The 23,872-nt window shown below is 56.9% G+C and overlaps 2 protein-coding genes and 1 long non-coding RNA gene across 14 annotated transcripts in view; 2 read left to right on the top strand and 1 right to left on the bottom strand.

The window, feature by feature from the left end:
• Positions 1-15,425, top strand: part of CACNA2D2 (calcium voltage-gated channel auxiliary subunit alpha2delta 2) — a 137,974-nt gene extending 122,549 nt beyond the window's left edge. For 2 of the 12 annotated variants that reach the window (XM_054245680.2, XM_054245684.2), the window contains 26 exons: positions 17-66; positions 253-342; positions 545-616; positions 808-882; positions 2,144-2,218; positions 2,298-2,369; positions 2,446-2,517; positions 2,619-2,680; positions 3,527-3,603; positions 5,165-5,185; positions 7,836-7,896; positions 10,002-10,099; positions 10,326-10,416; positions 10,523-10,585; positions 10,731-10,834; positions 11,121-11,219; positions 11,312-11,400; positions 11,603-11,653; positions 11,887-11,958; positions 12,049-12,201; positions 12,349-12,401; positions 12,513-12,568; positions 12,708-12,834; positions 13,005-13,115; positions 13,212-13,299; positions 13,381-15,425. In XM_054245680.2, the coding sequence (XP_054101655.1) occupies positions 17-66; positions 253-342; positions 545-616; positions 808-882; positions 2,144-2,218; positions 2,298-2,369; positions 2,446-2,517; positions 2,619-2,680; positions 3,527-3,603; positions 5,165-5,185; positions 7,836-7,896; positions 10,002-10,099; positions 10,326-10,416; positions 10,523-10,585; positions 10,731-10,834; positions 11,121-11,219; positions 11,312-11,400; positions 11,603-11,653; positions 11,887-11,958; positions 12,049-12,201; positions 12,349-12,401; positions 12,513-12,568; positions 12,708-12,834; positions 13,005-13,115; positions 13,212-13,299; positions 13,381-13,521 (2,123 nt within the window). In that variant the 3' untranslated portion in view covers positions 13,522-15,425. The remainder of the gene's footprint in view (positions 1-16; positions 67-252; positions 343-544; positions 617-807; positions 883-2,143; positions 2,219-2,297; positions 2,370-2,445; positions 2,518-2,618; positions 2,681-3,526; positions 3,604-5,164; positions 5,186-7,835; positions 7,897-10,001; positions 10,100-10,325; positions 10,417-10,522; positions 10,586-10,730; positions 10,835-11,120; positions 11,220-11,311; positions 11,401-11,602; positions 11,654-11,886; positions 11,959-12,048; positions 12,202-12,348; positions 12,402-12,512; positions 12,569-12,707; positions 12,835-13,004; positions 13,116-13,211; positions 13,300-13,380) is intronic. The other 10 variants (XM_035275617.3, XM_035275620.3, XM_035275616.3 and 7 more) reach the window with 7 other exon arrangements.
• On the bottom strand, positions 10,040-13,500 carry LOC118147879 (uncharacterized). Its single transcript, XR_004734568.3, has 2 exons — positions 13,389-13,500; positions 10,040-10,432 (listed from the first exon to the last, which is right to left on the bottom strand). It is a non-coding gene; the product is annotated as an uncharacterized LOC118147879 (long non-coding RNA).
• A 3,206-nt stretch (positions 15,426-18,631) lies between the features above and the next one.
• TMEM115 (transmembrane protein 115) lies at positions 18,632-23,603 on the top strand. Its single transcript, XM_002758388.5, has 2 exons — positions 18,632-19,943; positions 22,832-23,603. The coding sequence occupies exons 1-2, from the start codon at positions 19,093-19,095 to the stop codon at positions 23,034-23,036; spliced, it is 1,056 nt and encodes a 351-aa protein (XP_002758434.1). The 5' UTR covers positions 18,632-19,092; the 3' UTR covers positions 23,037-23,603.
• Positions 23,604-23,872: the final 269 nt, after the last annotated feature.

The raw sequence follows: 23,872 nt of genomic DNA, 5'->3' as shown, positions 1-23,872 counted from the left end.
TGTCCTTCCTTCGCAGGCTACTATTTTGAGATCCCTTCCATAGGAGCCATCCGCATCAACACACAGGTGAGACTGGAGGAGGCCCCTTCTCCCAGTCCCTGGCTTCCCTGCAGAGACGCTGTGTGACTTGGGCTGCTGTGGGCCAAGGGCGCCCCCTGGTGGTGGCTGGTGCACAAGCCCGATTCCTGGGGAGGCAGAATAGGCAGTGCCTGGGAAGGGCACTCTTGACCCCTATCACCACCCACTCCCCAGGAATATCTAGATGTGTTGGGCAGGCCCATGGTGCTGGCAGGCAAGGAAGCCAAGCAGGTGCAGTGGACCAACGTGTATGAGGATGCACTGGTAAGGTCTCTGGGCAAGGAAGGGGTGGGGCTGGCACTCTTCCCCCAGGGATGTCCCCAAGGGTAAAGACTCTGGAGGGCCCCCTTATGGGGTGAACCAAGCACAAGAGAAAGAGGTGGCCCGAACCTGAGCCCTGCTCTGAACACTTGGGATGGGAGCAGTGCTGGCCACAAGTGACTCCATCATCTTCCTCTCCCTTCAGGGACTGGGGTTGGTGGTAACAGGAACCCTCCCTGTTTTCAACCTGACACAGGATGGCCCTGGGGAAAAGAAGGTGAGGAAAGGGGAGTGTTGGGGCTCTGGGTGTGCCTGGGGAGGGAATGGGCATACCCACAGCAGGTCTGGAGGTGGAGGAGGGGCAGGGCAGGCCTGCACACTGCCTGTGAGAGCAGTTCAAGGCCCTGTGGGGGGTGGCTCCCCATGGAATTGAGCCCATCTTGGAGCCCCCCATGCCTCTGCTCCCAGAACCAGCTGATCTTGGGCGTGATGGGCATCGATGTGGCTCTGAATGACATCAAGAGACTGACCCCCAACTACACGGTGAGCATCCACCTGCCCATCCGCCTGCCCTGCCTCCCACGTGGACACAAGGCAGGCTCAGCAGGAAGACTAATGGGTATTACAACACCTCCATGGAGACCTCTGAGTTCAGGGGGTCGAGGAAGGCTTCCCCAGGAGATGGCCTTTGGTCTCGAGCAAGGTGACTTTGGGTTGGCAAACTTTATGTAAAGGACCAAACTGAATATTTTAGGCTTCACCAACCTAAATACCCATCTCTTACTCAGTTCCACTTATGTATTGTGAAAGCAGCCACAGACAAAACATAAACAAATGGGCATGGCTATGTTCCAATATAATTTTATTTGTGGATGCTGACATTTGAATTTCAGATAATTTTCACATGTCATGAAATACGATTCTTCCTTTGATGTTTTTCCAACCATTTAAAAACATAAAACCATTCTTAGCTCATGGCCACATAGTAATGGGCAGCAGGCCAGACTTGGCCCATGCACGTAGGCAGGAGTGTCCCGGGCAGAAGGGAAAGGAGGGGAGGCAGAGGAAATTCTCTGGCCAAGGGCCCAAAGGTGAAAAACAGAATCATAAACAAGAGTAGGGGCAAGATGGCCGTGCAGCTGGCCCAATGCCTGCAGTCAGGAAGTCTGTGTCTTGCCTGTGGAAGGGGAAGAGGTGTAGTATGTACGACAGCATCATTAAGCCTGAGCCCCCTTAAGTCCCTGCTTGGCCCTGAGCAGGCAGGGGCTGTGGCATTGGCCTCCAAGTATAGTAAAAAACTGACTCGGGGAGGTGAGGGCTGGGTCCAGGTCCTACTTACTCCTAGTTCCCTTCTACGTGGAAGGGAAGCCCCAGGTAGGATTCCCCAGGGTCCAGTCATCCCACTGCTCTCTCCTAAGATGGGGACACGGAGGCACAAATCAGGAGCAGTAGTGGCTAGTTGAGGGCCACAGGGGTACAGGAGCAGCAAGCAGCCCTGTGGGGCCAGTGGAGGCAGAGAGGTCAGCCTGACTGACAGCTCCTGAGAATCAGGAGAGGATGAGGACTGCAGAGCGGCAGTGCACACGGCCGATTAGCCTTGGCAAGGGCTGGTGCATGAGGGGCACCCCACCTGTGGGCCTGTCTAAAGAGACAGGCTTAAGGCCACGTGGCATGGGGGGGTCCCTTAGCCCAAGGTAGGCAAATAGCACCTCTCAGTGCGGTGGAAGGCTGAATAGGGAACTCCAGAGCCCAGGGAACCCCAGCCCATCCCTCCAGACCCTGAGCCCCAGATCTGCGCCTCCAGCTTGGAGCCAACGGCTACGTGTTTGCCATTGACCTGAACGGCTACGTGTTGCTGCACCCCAATCTCAAGCCCCAGGTGAGCCTGATGGGTAGCCTGGAGGGCGGGCAAACCTTCCACAATGGGGACTCCTGACTGCCGGCCCTGCCTCCAACAGACCACCAACTTCCGGGAGCCTGTGACTCTGGACTTCCTTGATGCAGAGCTGGAGGATGAGAACAAGGAAGAGGTAAGGAGAGGAGACGGGTGGGGACAGAGCAGAGGAGCCTAGGGACCCTGCCCCTCACATCTCTGGCCCTTTCCAGATCCGTCGGAGCATGATTGATGGCAACAAGGGGCACAAGCAGATCAGAACATTGGTCAAGTCCCTGGATGAGGTGAGGAAGCAGGGCAGGGGGCCAGGGAGTCAGGGCGGGCACCCTCCTACCCCACGGCCCCTCCTGCCAGCCCAAGTACCTGACCCAGCCTTTTCTCCCAGAGGTACATAGATGAGGTGATACGGAACTACACCTGGGTGCCTATAAGGAGCACTAACTACAGGTGAGTGAGGTCAGGGCTGGGCGGGCAGAGAGGGTGGGGCGGCCCCAGAGTCTGACCCCAGCTGCCCCCTCCCTCTTCCACTGTGACCACTGTCCCAGTGGGGCACCAGTGCCCAGAGCTGCTGACTACTCACCCTCGGATGCTTAGTCTGCTAAGAGCTTCCCTGGCCCTTCAGGAACAAGCAGCAGGTCCCAAGAGCACAGGACAGTCTCCTCATCACTACAGCCTGGGTGGCATCCCTGCGCCCAGGATACTGTCCTCCGCACATTCACCACCTGCTCTCAGCCTGCCTCACAGCCTCGGGACAGAGCGGGTCCCTTGTGTCTTAGGCTGAGTTGGTGCAGGCTGCACTCTGCATGCCCCACACAGCCAGTCCATCCTGAAATGCCCGGGCATCCTCACAGCCCAGGCCAGCCCATGCCCCACCATATCAGCATCAGCCCTGCTTCCTGCTGGCCCTCCTATGGCCTGAGTATCTGGGGGCTGGTGACCCCACTCCCATGGCAGCACTGGCACTGCAGCCGGCTTACCGCAGCAGCAGCAGCGTCTGCCCCTTGTGGGTCAGAGGGAGGCTGCTGGGAGGAAGATGGTGTGGGGATTTGCTCAGGGCTGTTTCTCAGTGAACCCCAGGAAGGTTTGAGGAGTGGAGAGCCCAGGCTCCTGAGAGTCTCCAGTTCGCCAGCCCCTAGACCATGAACCTCCCACAGCTAAGCAGGGAGAGGGGTCCCTGGTGGTGCGAGGAGGGGATGCCACAGCTGGGACCCCTGCCCAGCTCTGCAGCCATGGGGAGGGGGTGCCAGTGTGGTCCACCTCTCCCTAGCAGTGATCCGAGCTTCCTCCCCTCAGCCTGGGGCTGGTGCTCCCGCCCTACAGCACCTTCTACCTCCAAGCCAACCTCAGTGACCAGATCCTGCAGGTCAAGTGTAAGTGGCCTGACCCCTGCCTGCGCCCTGCACCCCGCCTCTGTCCCGCACCCTGGCTGGCCCGAGGCAGCATAGGGAGTGCCGCCTGCCGGAAAGGCGGTCCCTCCTGCCCAGTCTGCCCACCCTCAGGCACCCGCAGGCTGGGCATCTCAAAAAGTCTGTGGCAATCTGCATGCTCGCCTTTTCTCAGATTCGGTTCCAGACCATTCTTTCATGGTTTCTGTTGAGGTTGCTGTTTTTGGTTTCTCCTATTCCGTGTCTTCCCTCCTTAGCCTGCCTGCCCCACACACTCCTGGGGTCTGCATTCTTGGAAGACACCCCCTCTCCTAACCTTCCCCCCTCCCCTCCCCTTTCCCCCTTCCCCCTCACCTTCCCCCCTTCCCTCACCTCTCCCCCTCCCCCTCACCTTTCCCTCTCCCTCCTCACTTTCCCCCCTCCTCCCCTTTCCCCCTCCCCCTACCCCTCCCCTTCCCTCCCCTTGCCTCCTTTCCCTTCACCTCCTCCCCCCTCCTCACTTCCTTCTTCCCCTTATCTCCTCCCCAATCCTGCCTCTCCTCCCCTCCCCATCTCCTTCCCTCCCCTCCCCTCCTCCCCCATTCTTCCCCTTCTTTCCCCTCTCCTCCTCCTCCTCCTCTCCTCCTCCCCCCTTCCTCTCCCTCCTCCTCCTCCCCTCTCCTCTTTCCTCCCTCTTCCTGTTCAGCTCTCTTCCTCTGTGGTATCCTCTTCCCATGGTCTCTCTCTCTCTCTGCCCCTTCCTCTCTGTTCTCTCCTCCTCCATCCTCACCCAGTTCCCACTTACCGACTCATCCTCCTCCTCTCACCTACCTCTCCCTGCATCCAACCTCCCTCCCTTATACTCTGTCCTTACCCACCCTCCTCTCTTCCTCGCTCTCTCCCTCCCTTTCTCCCTGCACCTCCTCTATCTCCCTCTCTCTCCTGCTCACCTCCTCCATTTCTCTTTCCCATTCTCCCTCCCTCCTGCTCTCCCTACCCCAGCACCCACCCTCCTCTCTCCCTCAGTCCCACTCCCCGAACTCCCTCCAATCTGCCCCCTGGCTCCCTCCTCACCTTCTTTCCTCTCTCCTTCATTCCCATCCCCCTTCCTCCCCCTCCTCCCCACTTTCTCCCTAGCTCCCCCCCATCCTCCCCACCCCGCCCCTCCCGCTGCCTCTCCCACTCCTCTGCCTGTGGCTCATCCCTGCATGCCCTGCTCATCCTGGGCCTCTCCCAAGAGAGTCTCTAGAGCCTGTGGCCCTGCCTGCCCACCATGCCCGAGGTCACTGGGAGGGAGGCCGGGGCTCCGGCCCCACCGGGCGCCCCCCACCTGCCTGGCCGACTGGGGCTCATCTCCTTTGAGTTTTCTCGCTCTCTCTTTCTCTTTTATGTCGTTTTTTGCAAGAAGTTTCCTTTCGGTATGATGATGAGACACAATATTTTCATTCAAACAGCCATTGAATAAAATATTGTTTGTGCCCCTCCCCTTCCCCTCCCCCTTTTCGTTTGTTTTTGTGTTTGTGTTGTTTTTGTTTTCCTCGCTTTCTCTCTTGGTGGACTGTCCCAGTGCCAATCAGCAAACTGAAGGGCAAGTATATTCAGAACCAGTGCACCCTCCTCTCCCCCCCTCCCGCCCTCACACCCCTGCTTGCCCCCCTCCCTGCCCAGGACCAGCCAAACCCCTGCTCTCCAAGGCCCCTCCCAGCATCCCCTTGGCTCCTCTAGTTCTTACCTTTCCTCTGATTCCTAAGCCTCTATGAGAGCCAGTGGCCCGTGCCCCTGGCCCTGCCTGCAGGGTGTTCTCCAGCGTATTCTCAGGGCCCACACCCTTTCCTTGGACCCCTCACTCTCTGTGGGAAGGCCCCTGCCTCCCCCACCTTCTCTGTCCCTCCAAGACAACTCAACAGTAGGGACAGCCTGGACACTTCTCCGCCACCTCCCACCCAGCAGGCTCAGATGAAGCTGGGGGAAGGGGCCAGTCCACAAAGCTTCCTCTGAGGTAGCTCTCCCTCCTTTGAGGTAGCTCTCCCTCCTCTGATCTCTGGCCGTAGGTCCAGAAGCTGGCAGCCCTCCAAGAAGGGAGGCCCAAAGCTCAGAAGCCTCAGGCCAGATGCTAGGGCCAAAGGGCAGCATAGGGCAGGTGCCCAGGCCACTGAAGAGCAGGGCCGACCCTTGCCTCCTAGGCACTGACACAGGAGCTGACACCCTGAGTCCCACAGAGGCTTGGCTGAGGCCCCTGGGCCAGCCCTGCCCTGGAGTGGCTCAGCAGTATGGAAAAGGTGCCCTGGGGAAATAAAGCCAGATTTGGGGACCAGGGGCCTGGACAGGGATGGAATGGGGTCTATCTAGACCCCAAGGGCCAGGAAAGGCATTCGGAGGAAATCAGGCTGGGTATGAAACAAAGGTTCTGGCATGTGGGGTGTCTAAGCCAAGGAGACTTCCGGAAGGATGGGTAGTGAACCCCCAGGCCCTGGCAGAGAGTAAGGGGAGTAAAAGAGGACATTATTACAAAGGTCTCAAGAGCTGCCTCTCCCAGGGAACTCCTGGGCACATGGGGTATAGAGAGCCACAAGGGGATGTCCCCATGACCTGGAAGCAGGGGTGCCCAAGACCCCAGGGTACCCTGTCCAGCCTAGTCCCACAAAGGGGATAAAGAGGACAGAGCCACCCTCTGATGTCCTGCTCGGAGGTGGGGGATGTGCCCTACTCCCACTGGCTTGAGTTGTCTTTTTCTCCCCATCCCCCAGCATCCCACCCAGTGACTCCAGAAATACAGGGCCCTGGTAACAATGACTACATAGCACAGTCTCCTTCCCTGTTCCTTCTCCCTCCTTCTTCTTTTTCCTCCTCCTCCTCTTTCCCCCAACCCCTTCCCCATCAGCTTGTGTCCAAACCCTGCCTCACAGTCCTATCAGAAAGGAACAGTCCAACCAGTACTGCTCAGCCCTCCAAGCACCCCAAGTGCCCCTCCCCGGAATCTTGCAGTGCATTGTGGGAGTGTTTGAGAGCAGGGACAATCCCTCTTCTGTACAAATAAATCCCTGGGGGCAAAAGAGAGCTCAGAATCTGAGTGGAGACAGCCTAAGAAGGTGGGCCGCCCAGAGTGAGACAGGCCAAGAGCAGAGGGACCCCTCCCAGTGCAGACCAGCAACGTGGCCAGTCCAGCTGGGGAAGGAGAGGCCACAGAGGAACCCCAGAGGCCACATCCTCAGATACACTCTCAAACCCATACAGAGATACACAGGCACACACACACACTCACACATGCATGCTTATTCACACACACATGCACAGCTCATAAGCCCAGGACACACACCCAATTGGGTATGCCTCAACAGTAGCCCTGTGCCCCCCCCTGGAGCCCCTACCATCCCTCCATGGCTGCTCAGAGCCCAGACAGGTCTTAGGAAGGATAGAGACCCAGCCCGTCTCCACGCCCCTTCCAAGGGAAGCAGGTATGCAGGTTCCAGCAATACCCCTGTCCTCCTCCCAGCTTCCCAGACTTTCTTCCCACACTGTGGGAACAGTCCCAGGCACTTTGAGGGTCTCCCTTCACCTTCTGTCCCAGGGAGGACCACCAGACCCCCACAATGCACTGCAGTGTACCCTCAGCTGCCCCTGCCCGTCTCTGGTTGGACTGTTTGTGACCACGAGAAACCCCCTCGGTTTGGCCATGTTGATGCCTGACACAGAACAAAAGCAAGACCTACCAAAATGCAAACAGCTGTGGCAAAAAAAGAGAGATTAAAAATCCGCAGCCAAAAGCCAATTCCCTTCCTCAAAGTCTCTTCGGAGGCAAAGGAAGCTCAGCATGTGGTTTTTTCCATTATGGATGTGATAAGAGCGAGACTGGCGCCTCCCCCAGACCATGCATATATATAGCAGTGTGTGTATATATATGTGTGTGTGTGTGTGTCCGTGTATATGTGCTATACAGCCGTATGGAAGCATATACAGCCACGCCAAGGGACTCACTGCCGACAGAGGACCAGGCCCGGGCAACATATTGGCTATAACTGCCCTCCTCCTGCGATGCTGTAGTCTCCACAGGCCCTCCACCCTCCCCTCCCATCCCTTCTCTCTGACTCCTGAACGTGGAAGTGGCGGGTTTCCTCTTTGCTGGTGTCTCCCCCTCCCTCCAGCTCCCCCTCCCCTGTCCTTCCAGCCCCGTCAGCTCTGAGCCCCCTGGCCTCCCACCTCCCCAGCCCCCGCCGGATAACCCCCCGTTTCTGTTGCAGATTTTGAGTTCCTGCTCCCCAGCAGCTTTGAGTCTGAAGGACATGTTTTCATTGCTCCCAGGTAGCTTCCGTGTGGCCTTGCTGAGGTGTCCTCCCCTACCCCGACCGCCCCAGCCCCACCTCCTGCACTGCTGCCTGGAGCTCTGTGTGTCTGTGTCCTGTGCAGTGTCATCCCCCGGCCCCCCTACATCACCCGGTATGCTTGACTGTGCATACCCGGGCCATGTATCGCACTAGGCAGCAGTGGCCAGCGGCCTCACGTCCCTAACCCCACCAGGCCGGGGCAGGAGGGCTCCAGAGTCATCTGCTGACTTTCCCCGCCCTCCCAGACAACCAGGCAGGAGCTCTTTCTGCCCTGGGCTCGCTGTCTGAGGCACCCCGCCCCTCGCCCCTCGCCCCTTGCCCCTCGCCAGGCAGCTGCTGCTCTGGTTTGTGGTGTCCTGCCCATCCCCCAACCCCGCACCCCACTGTTGTCCTGTGTCAGTCAGTGTTCGTGTGGGTCTGGGGGCCGAGCCAGCCAGAGCCCCTGTCAGCAGGCAGTGCCGGGTGGGTCTAGGCATGGTGCTTCACTTGGGGAGTTGGGGGAGGAGGGCAGGGGCTTTGAGGAGCTGCTCCAGCAGTTGAGGAGTCTGGGCCCAGAGCAGGCCCAGGCCTGGACCATCCCAGAGTGCACACTCAGTGTGCACACACATGTCCTCTTGCACACACCCTCGCCTTTGGCCCACGTCTGGGGAGGCCGGGTCCCCTGGGTGCTGAAGCCCTTCTTTGATCCAGGCTTGGGAAAAGGGCAAGCCTGTGGGTGGATGCAGCTGACAGAGACCCATGGGCACTGGAAGGCACACCACACGGGGGCTCTGGACATGCGTAACCTTCATGTGTGTGCACGTATGTGCATGCACCCAGTTTCTCTGTGACTCTCTCTGTCTCTGTAGATGTGTGTTTGTATTTGTGAGTCACCTTCTAAGAGTACAAGCATCTATGTGGGCCTCTGTGCCTTAGTGAATGTGAGAAGGTGTGAAAAGGCCCATGTGGCCCACATGACCCCAAGGAAGCTCTCTTGAGGACAGGGACCCTATTCGTTTTTGTCACCTCTGTATCTGTGGCTTGAGAGAGCTCAAGAATATGTGGCGGGTACATGAATGAAGCACCCACAAATGTGAATGTGCCTACTGTGTGTACAGGAGAGACTGCAGGTGAACTGGTGTATCTCAAGCACAGTCATGTGGGTGTCACCCTGGGTGTGTCTGATGTGGCCTCTAGGCACAAAGGTGCAGGCTGTACACTGCACAAGGGCCCTGAGTGGGGCCTGAGACCCAGTTCCAGTGCCCTTACCAAGCCATGAGCCCTACCACAGCCTGGGGAAGGGGCACATTTTCAAAAACCGCAGTTAGTGCCATATGAGACAATTATGAGACAATGAAGCGGTCCCTGGTGGCAGAGGTATGAATGAGGGGTAGGGCAAGAGACATAGCTCCACCTAACAGGGTAGAGGGATTGCTCCCAAGACTTCCTAGGAAGCAAGCCCCAAGCAGACCTCCTCTGGCCCCACAGCCCCATGTTCTCTGGACCCAGAGCCTGAACACAGGGGCCTTGAGGGGAGGAATATTCCAGACAGAGGGAACAGCCAGTCTGAGGACCCATGTTCCCACTGACTTCCTGACACCCTCTGTGGTATGACGAAAAAAGCAAATATCAGAGAGCATGAGTGAGTTACCTAAAGGCACACAGTCAGAAAGAGGCAGGGTGGGATCTTAAGACTCAGGCTGACAAAAGCCAGTGCTTGTACTTGGGTCCCATCTGGTGCCCACGGGAACACTCTAGGACATACAGGTGGAACAGCTGGCTGCCAGGCACTTCCTGGGGCCTCCCAGGTGCACGATCTGGGTCCAGCTACACTGGAGAGACAGGAGGCTCTACAGAGCCATGCCCAGGAGAAAGAAGCTGCCAGCATGGAGGAAGTAGGCCCTCATTCTTGTGTCAGCTCTGTCCTGACAGACCCCAGCAGCCTGCCAGGCATGTAGCAGCTGCAGCCAGGAAGAACCCAAGTGCCCCTCCCTGAGGCCCGGGCTTCTCAGTGAATGGCCAGGTGGGCCTGTTGGGAAGCCTTGACCCTACTGCCCTATCCAGCCACCCAAGGCCACTCTTCTTGCCCCTCCCCACCCCTAGAGAGTACTGCAAGGACCTGAACGCCTCAGACAACAACACCGAGTTCCTGAAAAACTTTATTGAGCTCATGGAGAAAGTGACTCCAGACTCCAAGCAGTGTAAGTGCCTGGCAGGGCAGCTGGATGTGGGTAGTGCCCAGGCAGCATGGGGCCATCCCAGAGGAACCCAGAGGCTGGGCAGGTGTGGAAATAAGCAGGCCCAAGCCAAAGGCTAGGCCCCGGCCAGATCATGGGGGACACTCCTGGTGGAGCCTTGAGGGTAGGGGTGAAGGTAGGCAGGGAGCTACAAGAAGACGCCCCCTCCAGCCCTGCCCTCTTGTCCCAGGCAACAACTTCCTTCTGCACAACCTGATCTTGGACACCGGCATCACGCAGCAGCTAGTAGAGCGCGTGTGGAGGGACCAGGATCTCAACACGTAGGCATCACCCAACCTGTGGGGGCAGGAGGCTGGGATGGGGCCAGAGGCCCTGGCCCTGCCCAGCACAAGGCAGGCCTGTGACCCCACCCACCACCACCCCCAGGTACAGCCTACTGGCCGTGTTCGCTGCCACAGATGGCGGCATCACCCGAGTCTTCCCCAACAAGTGAGTGACCTACCCCACTACCCAAACCCTTCCCCTGCCAGGGAACCTGCATCTGTTCTTCTCAGAGGCCTCCTTGCACTTGTGGAGACCAATGTCCCTGACAGCCACCCCTTCCCCACCAATCTTCCTCTCTTGGATGTTCCAGGGCAGCTGAGGACTGGACAGAGAACCCTGAGCCCTTCAATGCCAGCTTCTACCGCCGCAGCCTAGATAACCACGGTTATGTCTTCAAGCCCCCACACCAGGATAGTGAGTGTCCCCCCTAAGTGTGCCCAGCAGCAGGTAGGGAGCCTCAGCTTCCCTATCTGCTCAGCCAGAACTGGGCTCTGCTCTCTGAGGCCCCTCCCTAATACAAGGCTGGCTGAGGCCAGGGCAGACTTGAAGAGAGGGATAGACTGTGCCAAACACTATCCCGAGTGCTGGGTGCTTGGGCTGGAGTCATCCCTGGATTGGGCTCCTGGGCTTATAGGACCCAGCATAGAGTGGTCAGTGTGGAGGCCAGACCCCACTCCTGACTTCCCCACCCAACCCCCAGCCCTGTTAAGGCCACTAGAACTGGAGAATGACACCGTGGGCATCCTCGTCAGCACAGCTGTGGAGCTCAGCCTAGGCAGGCGCATACTGAGGCCAGCAGGTGAATGCTTGGGATGGAGGCGGGGGAAAGAGGCAATGGACAGGGTACTGCCTGAGCTGGTCGCACTGATGGTCCCTTGCTCTCCCCGAAAGTGGTAGGCGTCAAGCTGGACCTAGAGGCTTGGGCTGAGAAGTTCAAGGTGCTAGCCAGCAACCGTACCCACCAAGACCAGCCTCAGAAGGTATTTGGGCAGGGGAGGGGGCAGTAACCCAGCAGTGCCCTTTCTGGAGTCCGCTGGAACCCCTACCAACCCTCCACCCAGTGGCTCCAACACCTACTCGGAGGCAGGGGTAGCTGCAGATGGCCTGGGTACCCAGATGTATGAAAGGTGATGGGAGGGAGGAAAACTGGTAGGTGGCTTACGGTCCTCACTCTCTGCCCAGCAGTGCGGCCCCAGCAGCCACTGTGAGATGGACTGCGAGGTTAACAATGAGGTGTGTGTGCCCTGAACCTACCCTGGACCCTAGGTTACCCCACTTCCCGACTTCCTAGTCCCAGCTGCAACTCCTAGCACATCCTGTGGGTCTCAACATCCCCACCCTGACTTCACAGCCTTCCCAGGACTGGGGGAGTGATGCCCCCCCAACTGTGAACCACTAGACTGCCTGAGGTGGAAGGTCTGAGGCCCAGACCCTCTCCATTTTCCTCCCCATTCCCCACCTCTTAGGACCTACTCTGTGTCCTCATTGATGATGGAGGATTCCTGGTGCTGTCAAACCAGAACCATCAGTGGGACCAGGTGAGGATCAGGAAGAGAGTAGGGATTTGAGCTTTCTGGGGACGTAGCACTGCCAGCCCTGTGACTGTGGCTTTCTCCTGGCATCCCCAGGTGGGGAGGTTCTTCAGTGAAGTGGATGCCAACCTGATGCTGGCACTCTACAATAACTCCTTCTACACCCGAAAGGAATCCTATGACTATCAGGCAGCCTGTGCCCCTCAGCCCCCTGGAAACCTGGGTGCTGCACCCCGGGGCGTCTTTGTGGTGAGTCCCCAGAGATGCCTGGCCTGGAGATAGGGGGACAGGGATACCTGCCCACAGATGACCCCCTACCTCTGACATTTGATAGAGCTGGGGGTGACCTAGGGCGAGGGGCAGCAGTGGCAGTTCATGCCCCTCTCTCTACTGCAGCCCACCATTGCAGACTTCCTTAACCTAGCCTGGTGGACCTCTGCTGCCGCCTGGTGAGTCCTGAGCGGGAGGTGGGTAGAGAAGGTGGACGGGAGGGCTCAGAAGAGAAACGGCATGGCATCGTCCTCTGATAACCACCTGCACTCGGCTCCCCTGCCCTGCAGGTCCCTATTCCAACAGCTTCTGTACGGCCTCATCTACCACAGCTGGTTCCAAGCAGGTAGGTAGGGCTTTGGAGGCGTCTCCTCACAAGCGAAGACGACTCCTTGGGGAGGGCGGGACCTATGGCTGAGCGAGGTCTAGGCCGGAGACCTCGCCAGGGTCTGTGGGCGGAGCTGAGGCGCTCTGGGCCCTCGCAGACCCCGCGGAGGCCGAGGGGAACCCCGAGACGCGCGAGAGCAGCTGCGTCATGAAACAGACCCAATACTACTTCGGTTCGGTAAACGCCTCCTACAACGCCATCATCGACTGCGGAAACTGCTCCAGGTGCTGGGAGTGGGGCGGGACCAGAGACCGTGGGCGGGGGCGAGACGCTCGGGAGAACGGAAGGGGCGGGGAGACCGGAAACGGGGTCGCGAGACGGGGGCGGGGGGACGGGGCGACGGGACGGGGCGACGGGGCGAGCTCAATGCCCCGCCTTTCTGGGCTGCCTGCAGGCTGTTCCACGCTCAGAGGCTGACCAACACCAACCTTCTCTTCGTGGTGGCCGAGAAGCCGCTGTGCAGCCAGTGTGAGGCTGGCCGGCTGCTGCAGAAGGAGACACACTGTATCCTGCCCCCGCCCTGCCCGCCGCCCCCGTCCCCTCCTGCCCCGCGCGCCCCGTTCCTTGCCGCCGCCGCCGGCTCCTTGACTCCCCACCCATGCCCAGCGGACGGCCCTGAGCAGTGTGAGCTGGTGCAGAGACCGCGATACCGGAGAGGCCCTCACATCTGCTTCGACTACAACGCGACGGTGAGGAGGCGGGGCGGCGGACCTGAAATCCCGAGGCCTTGCGCCCGCCCCAGCCGACCAGCTCCTTGTCTCTCCTTGCAGGAAGATACCTCAGACTGTGGCCGCGGGGCCTCCTTCCCGCCGTCGCTGGGCGTCCTGATCTCCCTGCAGCTGCTGCTTCTCCTGGGTCTGCCGCCCCGGCCGCAGCCTCAAGTCCAAGTCTACGCCTCTCGCCGCCTCTGAGCGCCCCGCTCCACCCCTCCCACTCCCACCCTACCCCACCCGGCCTCTTCGCCTTCCCCACCGTCCCGCCCCACACTCCCCGCCTTAGAGCCTAGTCCCTCCCTCACTGAAAGACCTGAGCTGGCCAGGCCTTAAGAGTCAAGTCTGCGCCTTAGAATGGGGACTCCCAAAGCGGGACCCGGCAGGTCTTTGACACTTAAACCACGTCGCACTTCCGAACTGTTCAAGTATCCCCAGGCCCTTCATCCCTGCTGGGCTCACCCCAGTGGGATGGGACAGGGAGGCCACACGCACTGGTGCCAAAACCAGGCCTCTGCTGCTGCCCTGCCAGGAGGTTTCCCATGTGCGGGGGGACCCTGCCTCAGCTGGACCCCTGACCTGGCCTCTCTGCCCCACCCAAGCCCAAACCTGATTTCTATGAGAATAGTGGAGGAAGGTGAGATGGTCAATTTGAGGCCTGTGCCTCCCAGCTTAAATCCTAGCAGGAGAGAGGCCCTGGGGCAGTCCCCATGGGCTCTTGCCCCTCTCAGGCCTACAGCCACATCTCCAAGCCCAGCAGGTGTCAGGATAATCATAGTGGTACCAGTTTAGACACTACCCCATATACACCTGGAACCTTGAGGACAGAAACTGGACTCATATTAGACGTACCCCACTGGGCACACGCACAAACACACACACCATGGGGTGGGATGGGGGTAGGGGCTTACAAAGCCTTACAGAGGGCGAGGGGTTGGTGGGAGGGTTGGCACCTGCACATTCCATCTCCTGCTTACACCTGCCTCTAATCTGAGCTGCAGCCTGGCTGGCCCTCCCACCTCTAAAGCTGAATGTCAAACAGTGCCAAATGCTGGGGCAGGGGGTGAAGAACCTTCTGTCCCACCCCTAGCCACCAGTGTCCTCCAAGTGCCCCTCACCTTTCCAGGTGCTCATTGTAACCATTTCTCACTAGTGTCAGGCCCCCAGTGGGACCACATACCACTGCCTGCACCTGTTGGCAGAGGAACCCCCACCAGACATCACCCTTTGCCTTAGCAGGGGTGACTTTGTCTCTCCTGTCTGGGCCATCCTTCCCCCAATCTGGCCCTTACACACTCAGGCCTGTGCCCACTCCCTATCCTTCCCACACACACACTTCCTGCTCTTAGGAGGCCAAACTGCCCCTCCCTGCTAAACGCATGCACGCACACACACACACACAGACACGCTCTGTGCACACACAGAGGTGGGGCCTGGGCACAGCTCTTCACACCATTCATTCTGGTCATTTCCCCCAAAGGCATCCCAGCCTGGGGGCCAGTGGGGAACTGAGAGCAAGGGGATGTAGCCATGGGGCTCAGATGAACTGGGAGGAGGGGGGAGGGTGATGCATTAATTAATGGCTTCGTTAATTAATGTCACGTTGCTTGTCGCTTTCTCAGTGTGTGTGTGTATGATCCATGCCCGCTGCTGGTACCAGGGTGGGTGTCCATGAGTGCACCTGGCCTGGATGCCAGCTGTATCCTTCAGGGGCGTGTGTGTAACTGTAGTGTAGTCAGGTGCTCAATGGAGAATATAAAAATAAAGAAACATATACAGAAAAATATATTTTAAGTTTAAAAAACACAAAAACAGACAAAATCCCCATCAGGTAGCTGTCCAACCCCTGGCTGGGTCTAATCCTTCTCATTACCCACCTGACCTGGCTGCCCCTCACCTTGGGCTGGGGGCCTGGGGGGCCATTTCCTTTTCTCTGCCCTTTTTTTTTGTTGTTCTATTTTGTACAGACAAATCGGAAAAACAACAGCGACAAAAAAGTCAAGAAACTTTGTAAAATATCGTGTGTGTGATTCCTTGTAAAATATTTTCAAATGGTTTATTACAGAAGATCAGTTATTAAATAATGTTCATATTTTCACTTCAAATGGTTCACATCCACTGTATCTGCCTGGGGGTGAGGACTGGGTAGGTATGAAGACAGTTGGCCAAGACCTCAGAGTCCCACTTACTGTTCTGCTGGGGGTGAAGACCATGGTAGCCCAGGCATCTGGCAGCCACAGATGCGGCATGACCCTTGCTTCCACCAGTTAGGTGCCGAGCCTTTGACATAATTTGTCTTTTATCTCCTCAAAAAAGCTGTCTTTTAAAAACAAGCAAAACAGGCTGGGCACAGTGGCTCACACCTGTAATCTTATCACTTTGGGAGGCTGAGGCAGGTGGATCACTTGAGGTCAGGAGTTCGAGACCAGCCTGTCCAACCTGGTGAAACCCCATCTCTACTAAAAATGTTTAAAAATTAGCCAGGCATGGTGGCGGGCACCTGTAATCCCAGCTACTTTGGAGGCTGAGGCAGGAGAATTGCTTGAATCAGCGAGGCAGAGGTTGCAATGAGCCAAGATCACATTACTGCACTCCAGCCTGGGCAACAGAGCGAGACTCTATCACAAAAACAAATAAATAAAAATTGAAACAAGCAAAACAAACACCCTCCCAGAGCCTGAAAGCCAGGACCCAGGAGGGAAGAAGACGGATCAGAGATGCTGGTTTAGTGCAGAGGTGAATCTGGCAGTCTGGTCAGACCACCAGGGCCTGATGGACAGGTCCTCTGCCTGGAGCTATGAGTCAGCACCTGGCCAGTGTCCCTACTGGGTGCTGGAGGGCCCAGTCCTGCTGTCTCAAGAAGCCCTGACCACAAGTGCAGCAACGGCTCCTCCCTGGCCCAGAGAAGCCTGAGGCCGAAGCTGCTTACACTGGAGCCACAGGCCCACTCCATTTTTTGTGAATCCTCTCGAGCTTAGGCCCTAGTTCATTTTCAACCTAGTCAATGTGACCTTTTTGATCCTCTCATGTGGAGAGAATTATAACCTGTAACTACCAGAGCACAGGTGTCCCTGCCTTCTCACCGCAGTGCACTGTCTCTCCTCCCAACACTGCTCACTCCGCACTCACCTGGCTGAGTCCTTACCACAATCTCTGGGGTGGGTACTAGTGTATCCCCATAACCACAGGTGAACAAACTAAGAGAGGAGAACGCCTCTTCCCCCAGGTGAGAAAGCTAAAAATCAGCAAAGATTTTAGAGAGGAGGTAGCCACCAGGGGTGGGGGGGGCTTGGATGCTAAATAGATGAAGGGGCTTCCTTGCCTGAGCCAAGATGGGGATTTTTTCTCACTCCTCTGCAGGGGTCCTCTGCAGAACAATGCCTGATCCACAACCCCCAAGACAGCTCCCACAGCCTGCAACAGCCCCTGCAATCTTGGATAGGGTGGACAGATAAAATACAGATCATCTAGTCAATTTTGAATTTCACATCATGAATAAGTCATACCTATACTAAAAAACTGGGGGCTGGGCACAGTGGCTAACACCTGTAATCCCAGCACTTTGGGAGGCTGAAGCAGGAGGATCGCTTGAGCTCATGAGTTTGAGACCAGCCTGGGTAAGATGGCCACCCCGCCCCCACCCATGTTAAAATAAGAAAAATTATCTGGGTGTAGTAGTGTGTGTCTGTAGTCCCAGCTAATCAGGAGGCTGAGGCTGGAGAATCCCTTGAGCCCAGGAGTCTGAGGCAGCAGTGAGCTATGATTGTGCCACTGCACTCCAGCCTAGGACAAAGCTAGACCATCTCAAAAAAAAGCGGGGGACATGATTATACTCAATTATTCATTGTTTATCTGAAATTCAAATTTGACTGAGCATCCTGTATTTTGATTTGCTAAAACTAGCAACGTGGCAACCAGTGGGAACCCAGACCCCAGAAAAAGAAAAACAACACCCTTTGTAACTGTAGGCCATGTACACATCGGCACACACTGAGATCAGTAGCTGAAAGGAAGGGATTCTGTGTTTTGTGTAAGTACTTTACCAGGCTTGGTGGCTCACACCTGTAATTCCACTACTTTGGGAGGCTGAGGCAGGTGGCTCACCTGAGGTCAGGAGTTCAAGACCAGCCCGATCAACATGCTGAAACCCTGTCTCTACTGAAAATACAAAAATTAGCTGGGCATGGTGGTGTGCACCTGTAATCCCAGCTACTCGGGAGGCTGAGGCAGGAGATTCGCTAGAACCAGGGAGGCGGAGGTTGCAATGAGCCAAGATTGCACCACTACACTCCAGCCTGGGCAACAGAGTGAGAATCTGTCTCAAAACAAACAAAAAAAGTACTTTGTCATATAATTACTTTAATTTTATGTACAGTTTATTAAAAGTAACTCAATATACAAAAAAAAAAAAAAAAAGACACAGGACACAACCTGTCAGAAGCCACTGTGGTGTGAAGTGGAGCCAGAACTGGCCTGGCCCAGGCCTGTAGAGAGACCTCTCTTCTTGGCCGTGATTAGAAGTCTCTGGTGGGGAGGAGGGTCACTGAGGGCAGACTAGCCCTCCCTCCTGTGAGGAGGGAGCCCTAGGTTCGTGCTACAGGTACATCTCACTTGAAAAAAGGGCAACGTGAAATAACAAAAAAGTTTCCAAGTGGGAGAAAACAACAAACAAAAAAAAGGCAACACGGGCAACACTCGCTGAGCACCCAGGGTGGACTGGCATTTTACACCCCTTTCCCCTTTATTAGGACAGGAAGATCATGTCATCATCTACATTTTATGGTCCATGAAACTGAGTCTCAGAAAGGTTATTAACCAATGCCACACGGCCACCAAGGCAGAGCAAGGGTTCCAGCCTGGATCAGGTCCCATTCACCAGACCACGGAGGTTCTGTTTCTCACACAATGACACACACCCACACACCTGCAGACAAGGACACACCCGCTTAGATGTACATTCACAAATAGAGCTACTCTTCCCGGGGAAGCTTGAGGCCTAGAATTGTGTTGCTTCCCGAACTCCTGACGCAGCTTTCAGGGGTTAGAGATGCTAATTCATCCCTTCCTACCTCCTGAGAACCCACGGAAACGGCCCCTGAGAACTACAACTCCCAGCACACGCAACCCTCTCACCACCAACAGGACCGGTTCGTGCGCATAGCCTCCTGGGGCTTGTAGTTCTAGCCAGAACCCCGTTCGGCTCTTCCCCGGCTGCAACCATGGACTCCGTATCCCAGCATGCAGAGGAGCCGGAAGACAGGCGCTTAGAGGGCAGCTGGCTGACGCCGGCGGCGCACAGGCGCAGCACCCCGGTTTGTCGGCCCCCCCGACCCCGAGAAAGGAGGAGGTACGGTGGAAGCCAGAAGCCAGGCCGAGCGGGAGCTGACCAGGCTCGACTTGGGTACGGAACGAGGCACAGTCCCCTTGCGAACCGAAGGGCCCCGGAGTGAATGGAGGAGTCCCAGCCCTGAGATCAACGCCAGCCCGGCCAGCCTGGCACGGGGCATACTAGGTGGGCAGGCGGGCGTGCTGAAGCCGTCCAGGGCCTTCCCTCAGGTCCCAGGCGGGGGACTACGCTGCGACCCGGCGACAAGGCCCGACTCGGCCCCTCGGGACCAGAGCCCCACCCGATCGGAAGTGGATCCTTTACCAGAGCCATAGGCCAGTGACTAGGCCGGGCCTGGGCCTCCCATCGGGGCCGGACTGGGACAAGGCCCCGGGGAGGCCCCTGGCCTATCAGACCCTTTTCTCAGGCCGATAGCCGCCGGGAAGATGCAACGTGCCCTTCCAGGCGCCCGCCAGCACTTGGGGGCCATCCTGGCCAGCGCCAGCGTGGTGGTGAAGGCGCTGTGTGCGGCGGTAATACTCCTCTACCTACTCTCCTTCGCCGTGGACACAGGCTGCCTGGCGGTCACCCCGGGCTACCTCTTTCCTCCCAACTTCTGGATCTGGACCCTGGCCACCCATGGGTTGATGGAGCAGCATGTGTGGGACGTAGCCATCAGCCTAACCACGGTGGTGGTGGCCGGGCGTTTGCTGGAGCCCCTATGGGGGGCCTTGGAGCTGCTCATCTTCTTCTCAGTGGTGAATGTGTCTGTAGGGCTGTTGGGGGCCTTCGCCTACCTCCTCACCTACATGACTTCCTTCAACTTGGTCTACCTGTTCACTGTCCGTATCCACGGCACCTTGGGCTTCCTAGGTGGTGTTCTGGTGGCACTCAAGCAAACCATGGGGGACTGTGTGGTCCTGCGAGTGCCCCAGGTGCGCATCAGTGTGATGCCCATGCTGCTGCTGGCACTGCTGATCCTGCTGCGGCTCACCACGCTGCTCCAGAGCCCAGCGCTGGCTTCGTATGGCTTCGGGCTGCTCTCCAGTTGGGTGTATCTTCGCTTCTACCAGCGCCATAGCCGGGGCCGAGGGGACATGGCTGACCACTTTGCTTTCGCCACTTTCTTCCCTGAGATCCTGCAGCCCGTCGTGGGGTTGCTGGCGAACTTGGTGCATGGCCTCCTGGTGAAGGTAAAGATATGCCAGAAGACGGTAAAGCGCTATGATGTGGGTGCCCCATCCTCCATCACCATCAGCCTGCCAGGCACAGACCCTCAAGACGCCGAGCGGAGAAGGTACTGTGAAATTTTCCAAAGTCTTGTCAAGCTAGCATACTGGTCGAGTCACATGCCATCTGTTGAGGTGTTTGCTGTACATAAGGTGGAGACCTACAGTCAGGTGTTGGGGAAGATCCGGAAAGATAAAATCCGTTTTGGGCTTGAGGAACTCAGGTGTCTGGGCTCCGCGAGGCACTTTTCTCACCTCTCAGGCCACTTAGCAAGTCTCAAGAAATGCAGTTTCCTTTGGTGCTGTGAAGGCCCAATGGAGGGACAGAACCCTGGCCTTGCCTCAGAATGTCAGAATCTTAGACACTGGGCCTGTGGGAAACAGAAGCAACCTGCTGGTCCTTTCCCCTGAGGGAGGGACAGGGAAGGAGGCCTGGGGTCCTCAAAAAGTGATCTGGGCCACTCCCAATTTCCAAATGCTGTGTCCTCTTTCTGGACTTTAATTTAGATGCTGTTCTTCTCTGCCACTTATTTATCAAGAGGGAAGCTTGGGGGTATTACCAGATTTACCCCCTTCTCCAGCAGGCATGTGTCACCAAAACCAGGGACAGGCTACATGACCCACTGAGGGAGCCTGCTGACCACACCAGGGAGTGGCGCTGGCCCTTTCGTTATCTGTAAACCAAACCATCCACAGCATCAGGAGTCCCAGCTGAATTCTTCACTGAATGCACTTTGGCCAGGGCAGGAGGGATCTTTTTAAATTCAGCTCTTATTCTCTCTCCCAGATCTCGCCACCCAGCAGAGTGGTCCCAGCTTTCACAAGTTCCACAGCTCTATTGCCAACACTATTCTTAAGTGTTTTGAGGCAATTACTTGAGTAGTAAAATCTGGGGCAGGCTTGTCTTTTGCATTGCCAAGGCTCCTGCTTTTGCTCACCTGTCAATGGGCTCCTGGCTGGAAGCTCTATTAATTCAGCTGCAGTTAACCCTGTATTTATTCTCCACCGGGCTGTGAAATTGAGTGTGGAATACATTCATTTCCTGAAGGAGTTCCAGCTGGGGAAGGGCTGCAGCTCACTATGGCCCAAGGTGTGGTAGGTGTTCTAAGTATATACAGCATGCTGTGGGGCATAATTCTGGGCCCTATAGCTTGGGTTTTTATAGGTGATAAGCCCTAAGGATAGAAGTCTGTCTTAACCTTAGCTGGTATTAAAGATGGGGCCAGGAGAGCTGGGCCTGGTAGGAACTGAGCTGTCCCTCAGAGCTGTTCAGGTGGGGCCAGGCTGGTGGGGACCCCTCCTCCACTGAGAGATGTGGGATTGTTAGGGTTGGCTGGACTTTCAGAAACCTCTGCTCAGGCCCAAGAATCTGGACAGGGGGAAAGCGGGTAGGTGGGGAGGAAGGGAGGGTCAAGAGGCGGGCTCTTGGCATAGCCTTGTGGTTGTTAGCTTACATGGGGGTGGGGTTACTCTTCCAGCCAGTTTGACATCTGACTACATGGCCACACCCAACTCCAAAGGGCTATGGGGAGTGGGAGGAAGGGTTTCCTATCTGTCTCTCTGGTCCTTGTGAGGAAGTGACCAGCGTGACACTAGCTCTCTGCCTTGGCAGGCTTTAGACGAAACTGGCAAGGGCATCATCAGGATGGGAGCCTGGGAAGCAGCAAGGAAGGCCTGTCCTGTCTATACCAACTTGTCATGTGCCAGGTTGACGAGCAGGATGGAAGTGTGCTAGAGCTTTCTACACCCGTGTCCTTGTTGCCTCTCTTGTCATGTTCCCTGGCATGGTGGAGACTTTGGTTCTCACCTGGAACCTGGAAGGCTACACAGGCTGTCCCCACATTGGTGGCACAGAGAGGCTGAGGCATAGGAGTCCACAGTGGTACTGCTGGAACTGTTCCCTGGCAGCTGAGGCACTCCACCTTCAGGTGGGCCAGGGTCCCAGGCACATGTGTAAACCTTCTTCTATTGGACTTTCTCACCTGCCCTCAAAGCAGGGCCTCTGAGGGTCTGCCCCGTGGAACCAACAGGCTCTGGCCTGTGCCCCCCATGTGGGCTGTTTCTCCTCCTCCTCCTCTTACAAGGGCTCCACTAAGTCCCTGCTCTAACAAGGGCCTTAGTGGCTTTGGTGATTCTTCTCAGAGGGAAAATACTAGCTTCAGAAGGGTAGACTCACCCAAGTTGGCCTTGCTTCCTGGGCTGCGAGCCAAAGGAGGTGTTGAGTTCCAGCTTTCCCCATTGACCCTTGCCAGGAGGCTTGAGATACCCTAACCAGGAGAGGGGCAGAATTAACCTGTAACCCTTCCTGGCAGGGCGAGGTGGCTCACACCTGTAATCCCAGCACTTTGGGAGGCCAAGGGGGGTGGATCACAAGGTCAGGAGTTCCAGACCAGCCTGGCCAAGATGGTGAAACCTCGTCCCTACTAAAAATACAAAAATAAGCCGGACGTGGTGGTGAGCACCTGTAATACTTGGGAGGCTGAGGCAGAGAATTGCTTGAACCCGGGAGGCAGAGGTTGTAGTGAGCCAAGATCATGCCACTGCTCTCCAGCCTGGGCATAGAGTGAGACTCCATCACAAAAAAAAAAAATAAAACAAACCTTTCTGCCAGCACCCAGACAGAAACTCCTGGAAACTCCAGGAACTTGCTGTTCCACACACCCTTAGATACCACCCTCAAAACCATTCCTATGGCTGGCCTGGTGGGCAGTCTGGCAGACACCCAGCTGACCTTCCCAACCTGGAGGTGCCTCAGCTATGGAATGAAGATTCTTATGGCCTTTGGGTTATTATGATGGCAGAGTGGTCCCTAAACCAATCTCTGGGAAGCCCCAGGCTCTGCATGGGGAAGAGGAAACATGGGATTCTGGGGGAGGAGTCAGCCTGCTGCAGAAGGGTAGAGGGCATGAGCCAAGGCCAAACCCAGAGTGACCTGTCCTCTCTCCTCTGGCCCCAGGCAACTCGCCCTGAAGGCACTCAATGAGCGGCTGAAGAGAGTGGAGGACCAGTCCGTCTGGCCCAGCATGGATGATGATGAAGAGGAGGCTGGGGCCAAGGTGGACAGCCCCCTGCCCTCAGACAAAGTTCCTATACCCCCAGGGAAGGGGGCTGCTCCAGAATCCAGTCTAATCACCTTCGAAGCAGCTCCCCCGATGCTGTAACTCCAGACCAGCTTGAGTATGGCACCTCCTCTCCTGAGCCCCCCTTGACATCCTCTCAGCTACTCCAGGGCTCCTGACTGCTCTGAGGAGAGGGAAGAAGGCCTGCTGGGGGTGTCCATGGCCTTCTGCTGTTTCTCACCAACACTACCCAGGACTCTTGCTACCTGGCTCCAACTCCAGACGACCACTATGCGAGGCCTGGGGCCTCTGAGGCATTAGCCAGTCCAGGCCCTCATCTGAGGTAAGAATGTACCTCAACTGGCAGTCCCAAGCGACTGCAAGGACACTGATGCCACAGCTCCTGGGCTGGCCCTCACATCTGAAACTGGTTGCCGAGAGCCCTGAGCCAAGGCAAGGATTTGCCAAAAATGTTCTGGGGGCCCAGCAAATGCAGGAGCCCATGTCTCCAGAAAGACTGTTCCTGCCAGGATTTCTTGTTTCCCTCTGCTGTGGCCATGACTGCTTCTGGACCAGAACAGCTCCAGCTCCCAGGTATTTTCTACAGGACCACCTGAGTGTGCAGCCAAGCCCAGGCTTGCAGTATCAATAAAGCAGTTCTTTGAGGAATGACTCCTGGGCTTTTGTCAGGCCACCTTGTGCCACCCCACTGCTCCGCCATCACGTTCAACTGCAAAGTTAGAGTCTTGGTTGTCTCCATGGTAACTCCAGCTGGATAAGAAGTCCATTGCCCCAGCTCCCCACCACCACCACCACACGCCAACTACCAAGCAACCTTCCAAGAGCTATTGCCTCAGACCCTTATTCCCTTTTTTCTTTCCCTCCGATCCCCAATTTGGGAGGCTCTCTGTGCCTGCCTAGATGGTAAGGGCCTCTCT

The sequence above is a fragment of the Callithrix jacchus genome, chromosome 15 (assembly GCF_049354715.1).
Source record: "Callithrix jacchus isolate 240 chromosome 15, calJac240_pri, whole genome shotgun sequence".
Taxonomy (NCBI): Eukaryota; Metazoa; Chordata; class Mammalia; order Primates; family Cebidae; genus Callithrix; species Callithrix jacchus.
This window is presented reverse-complemented; position numbering and strand designations above follow the sequence as displayed.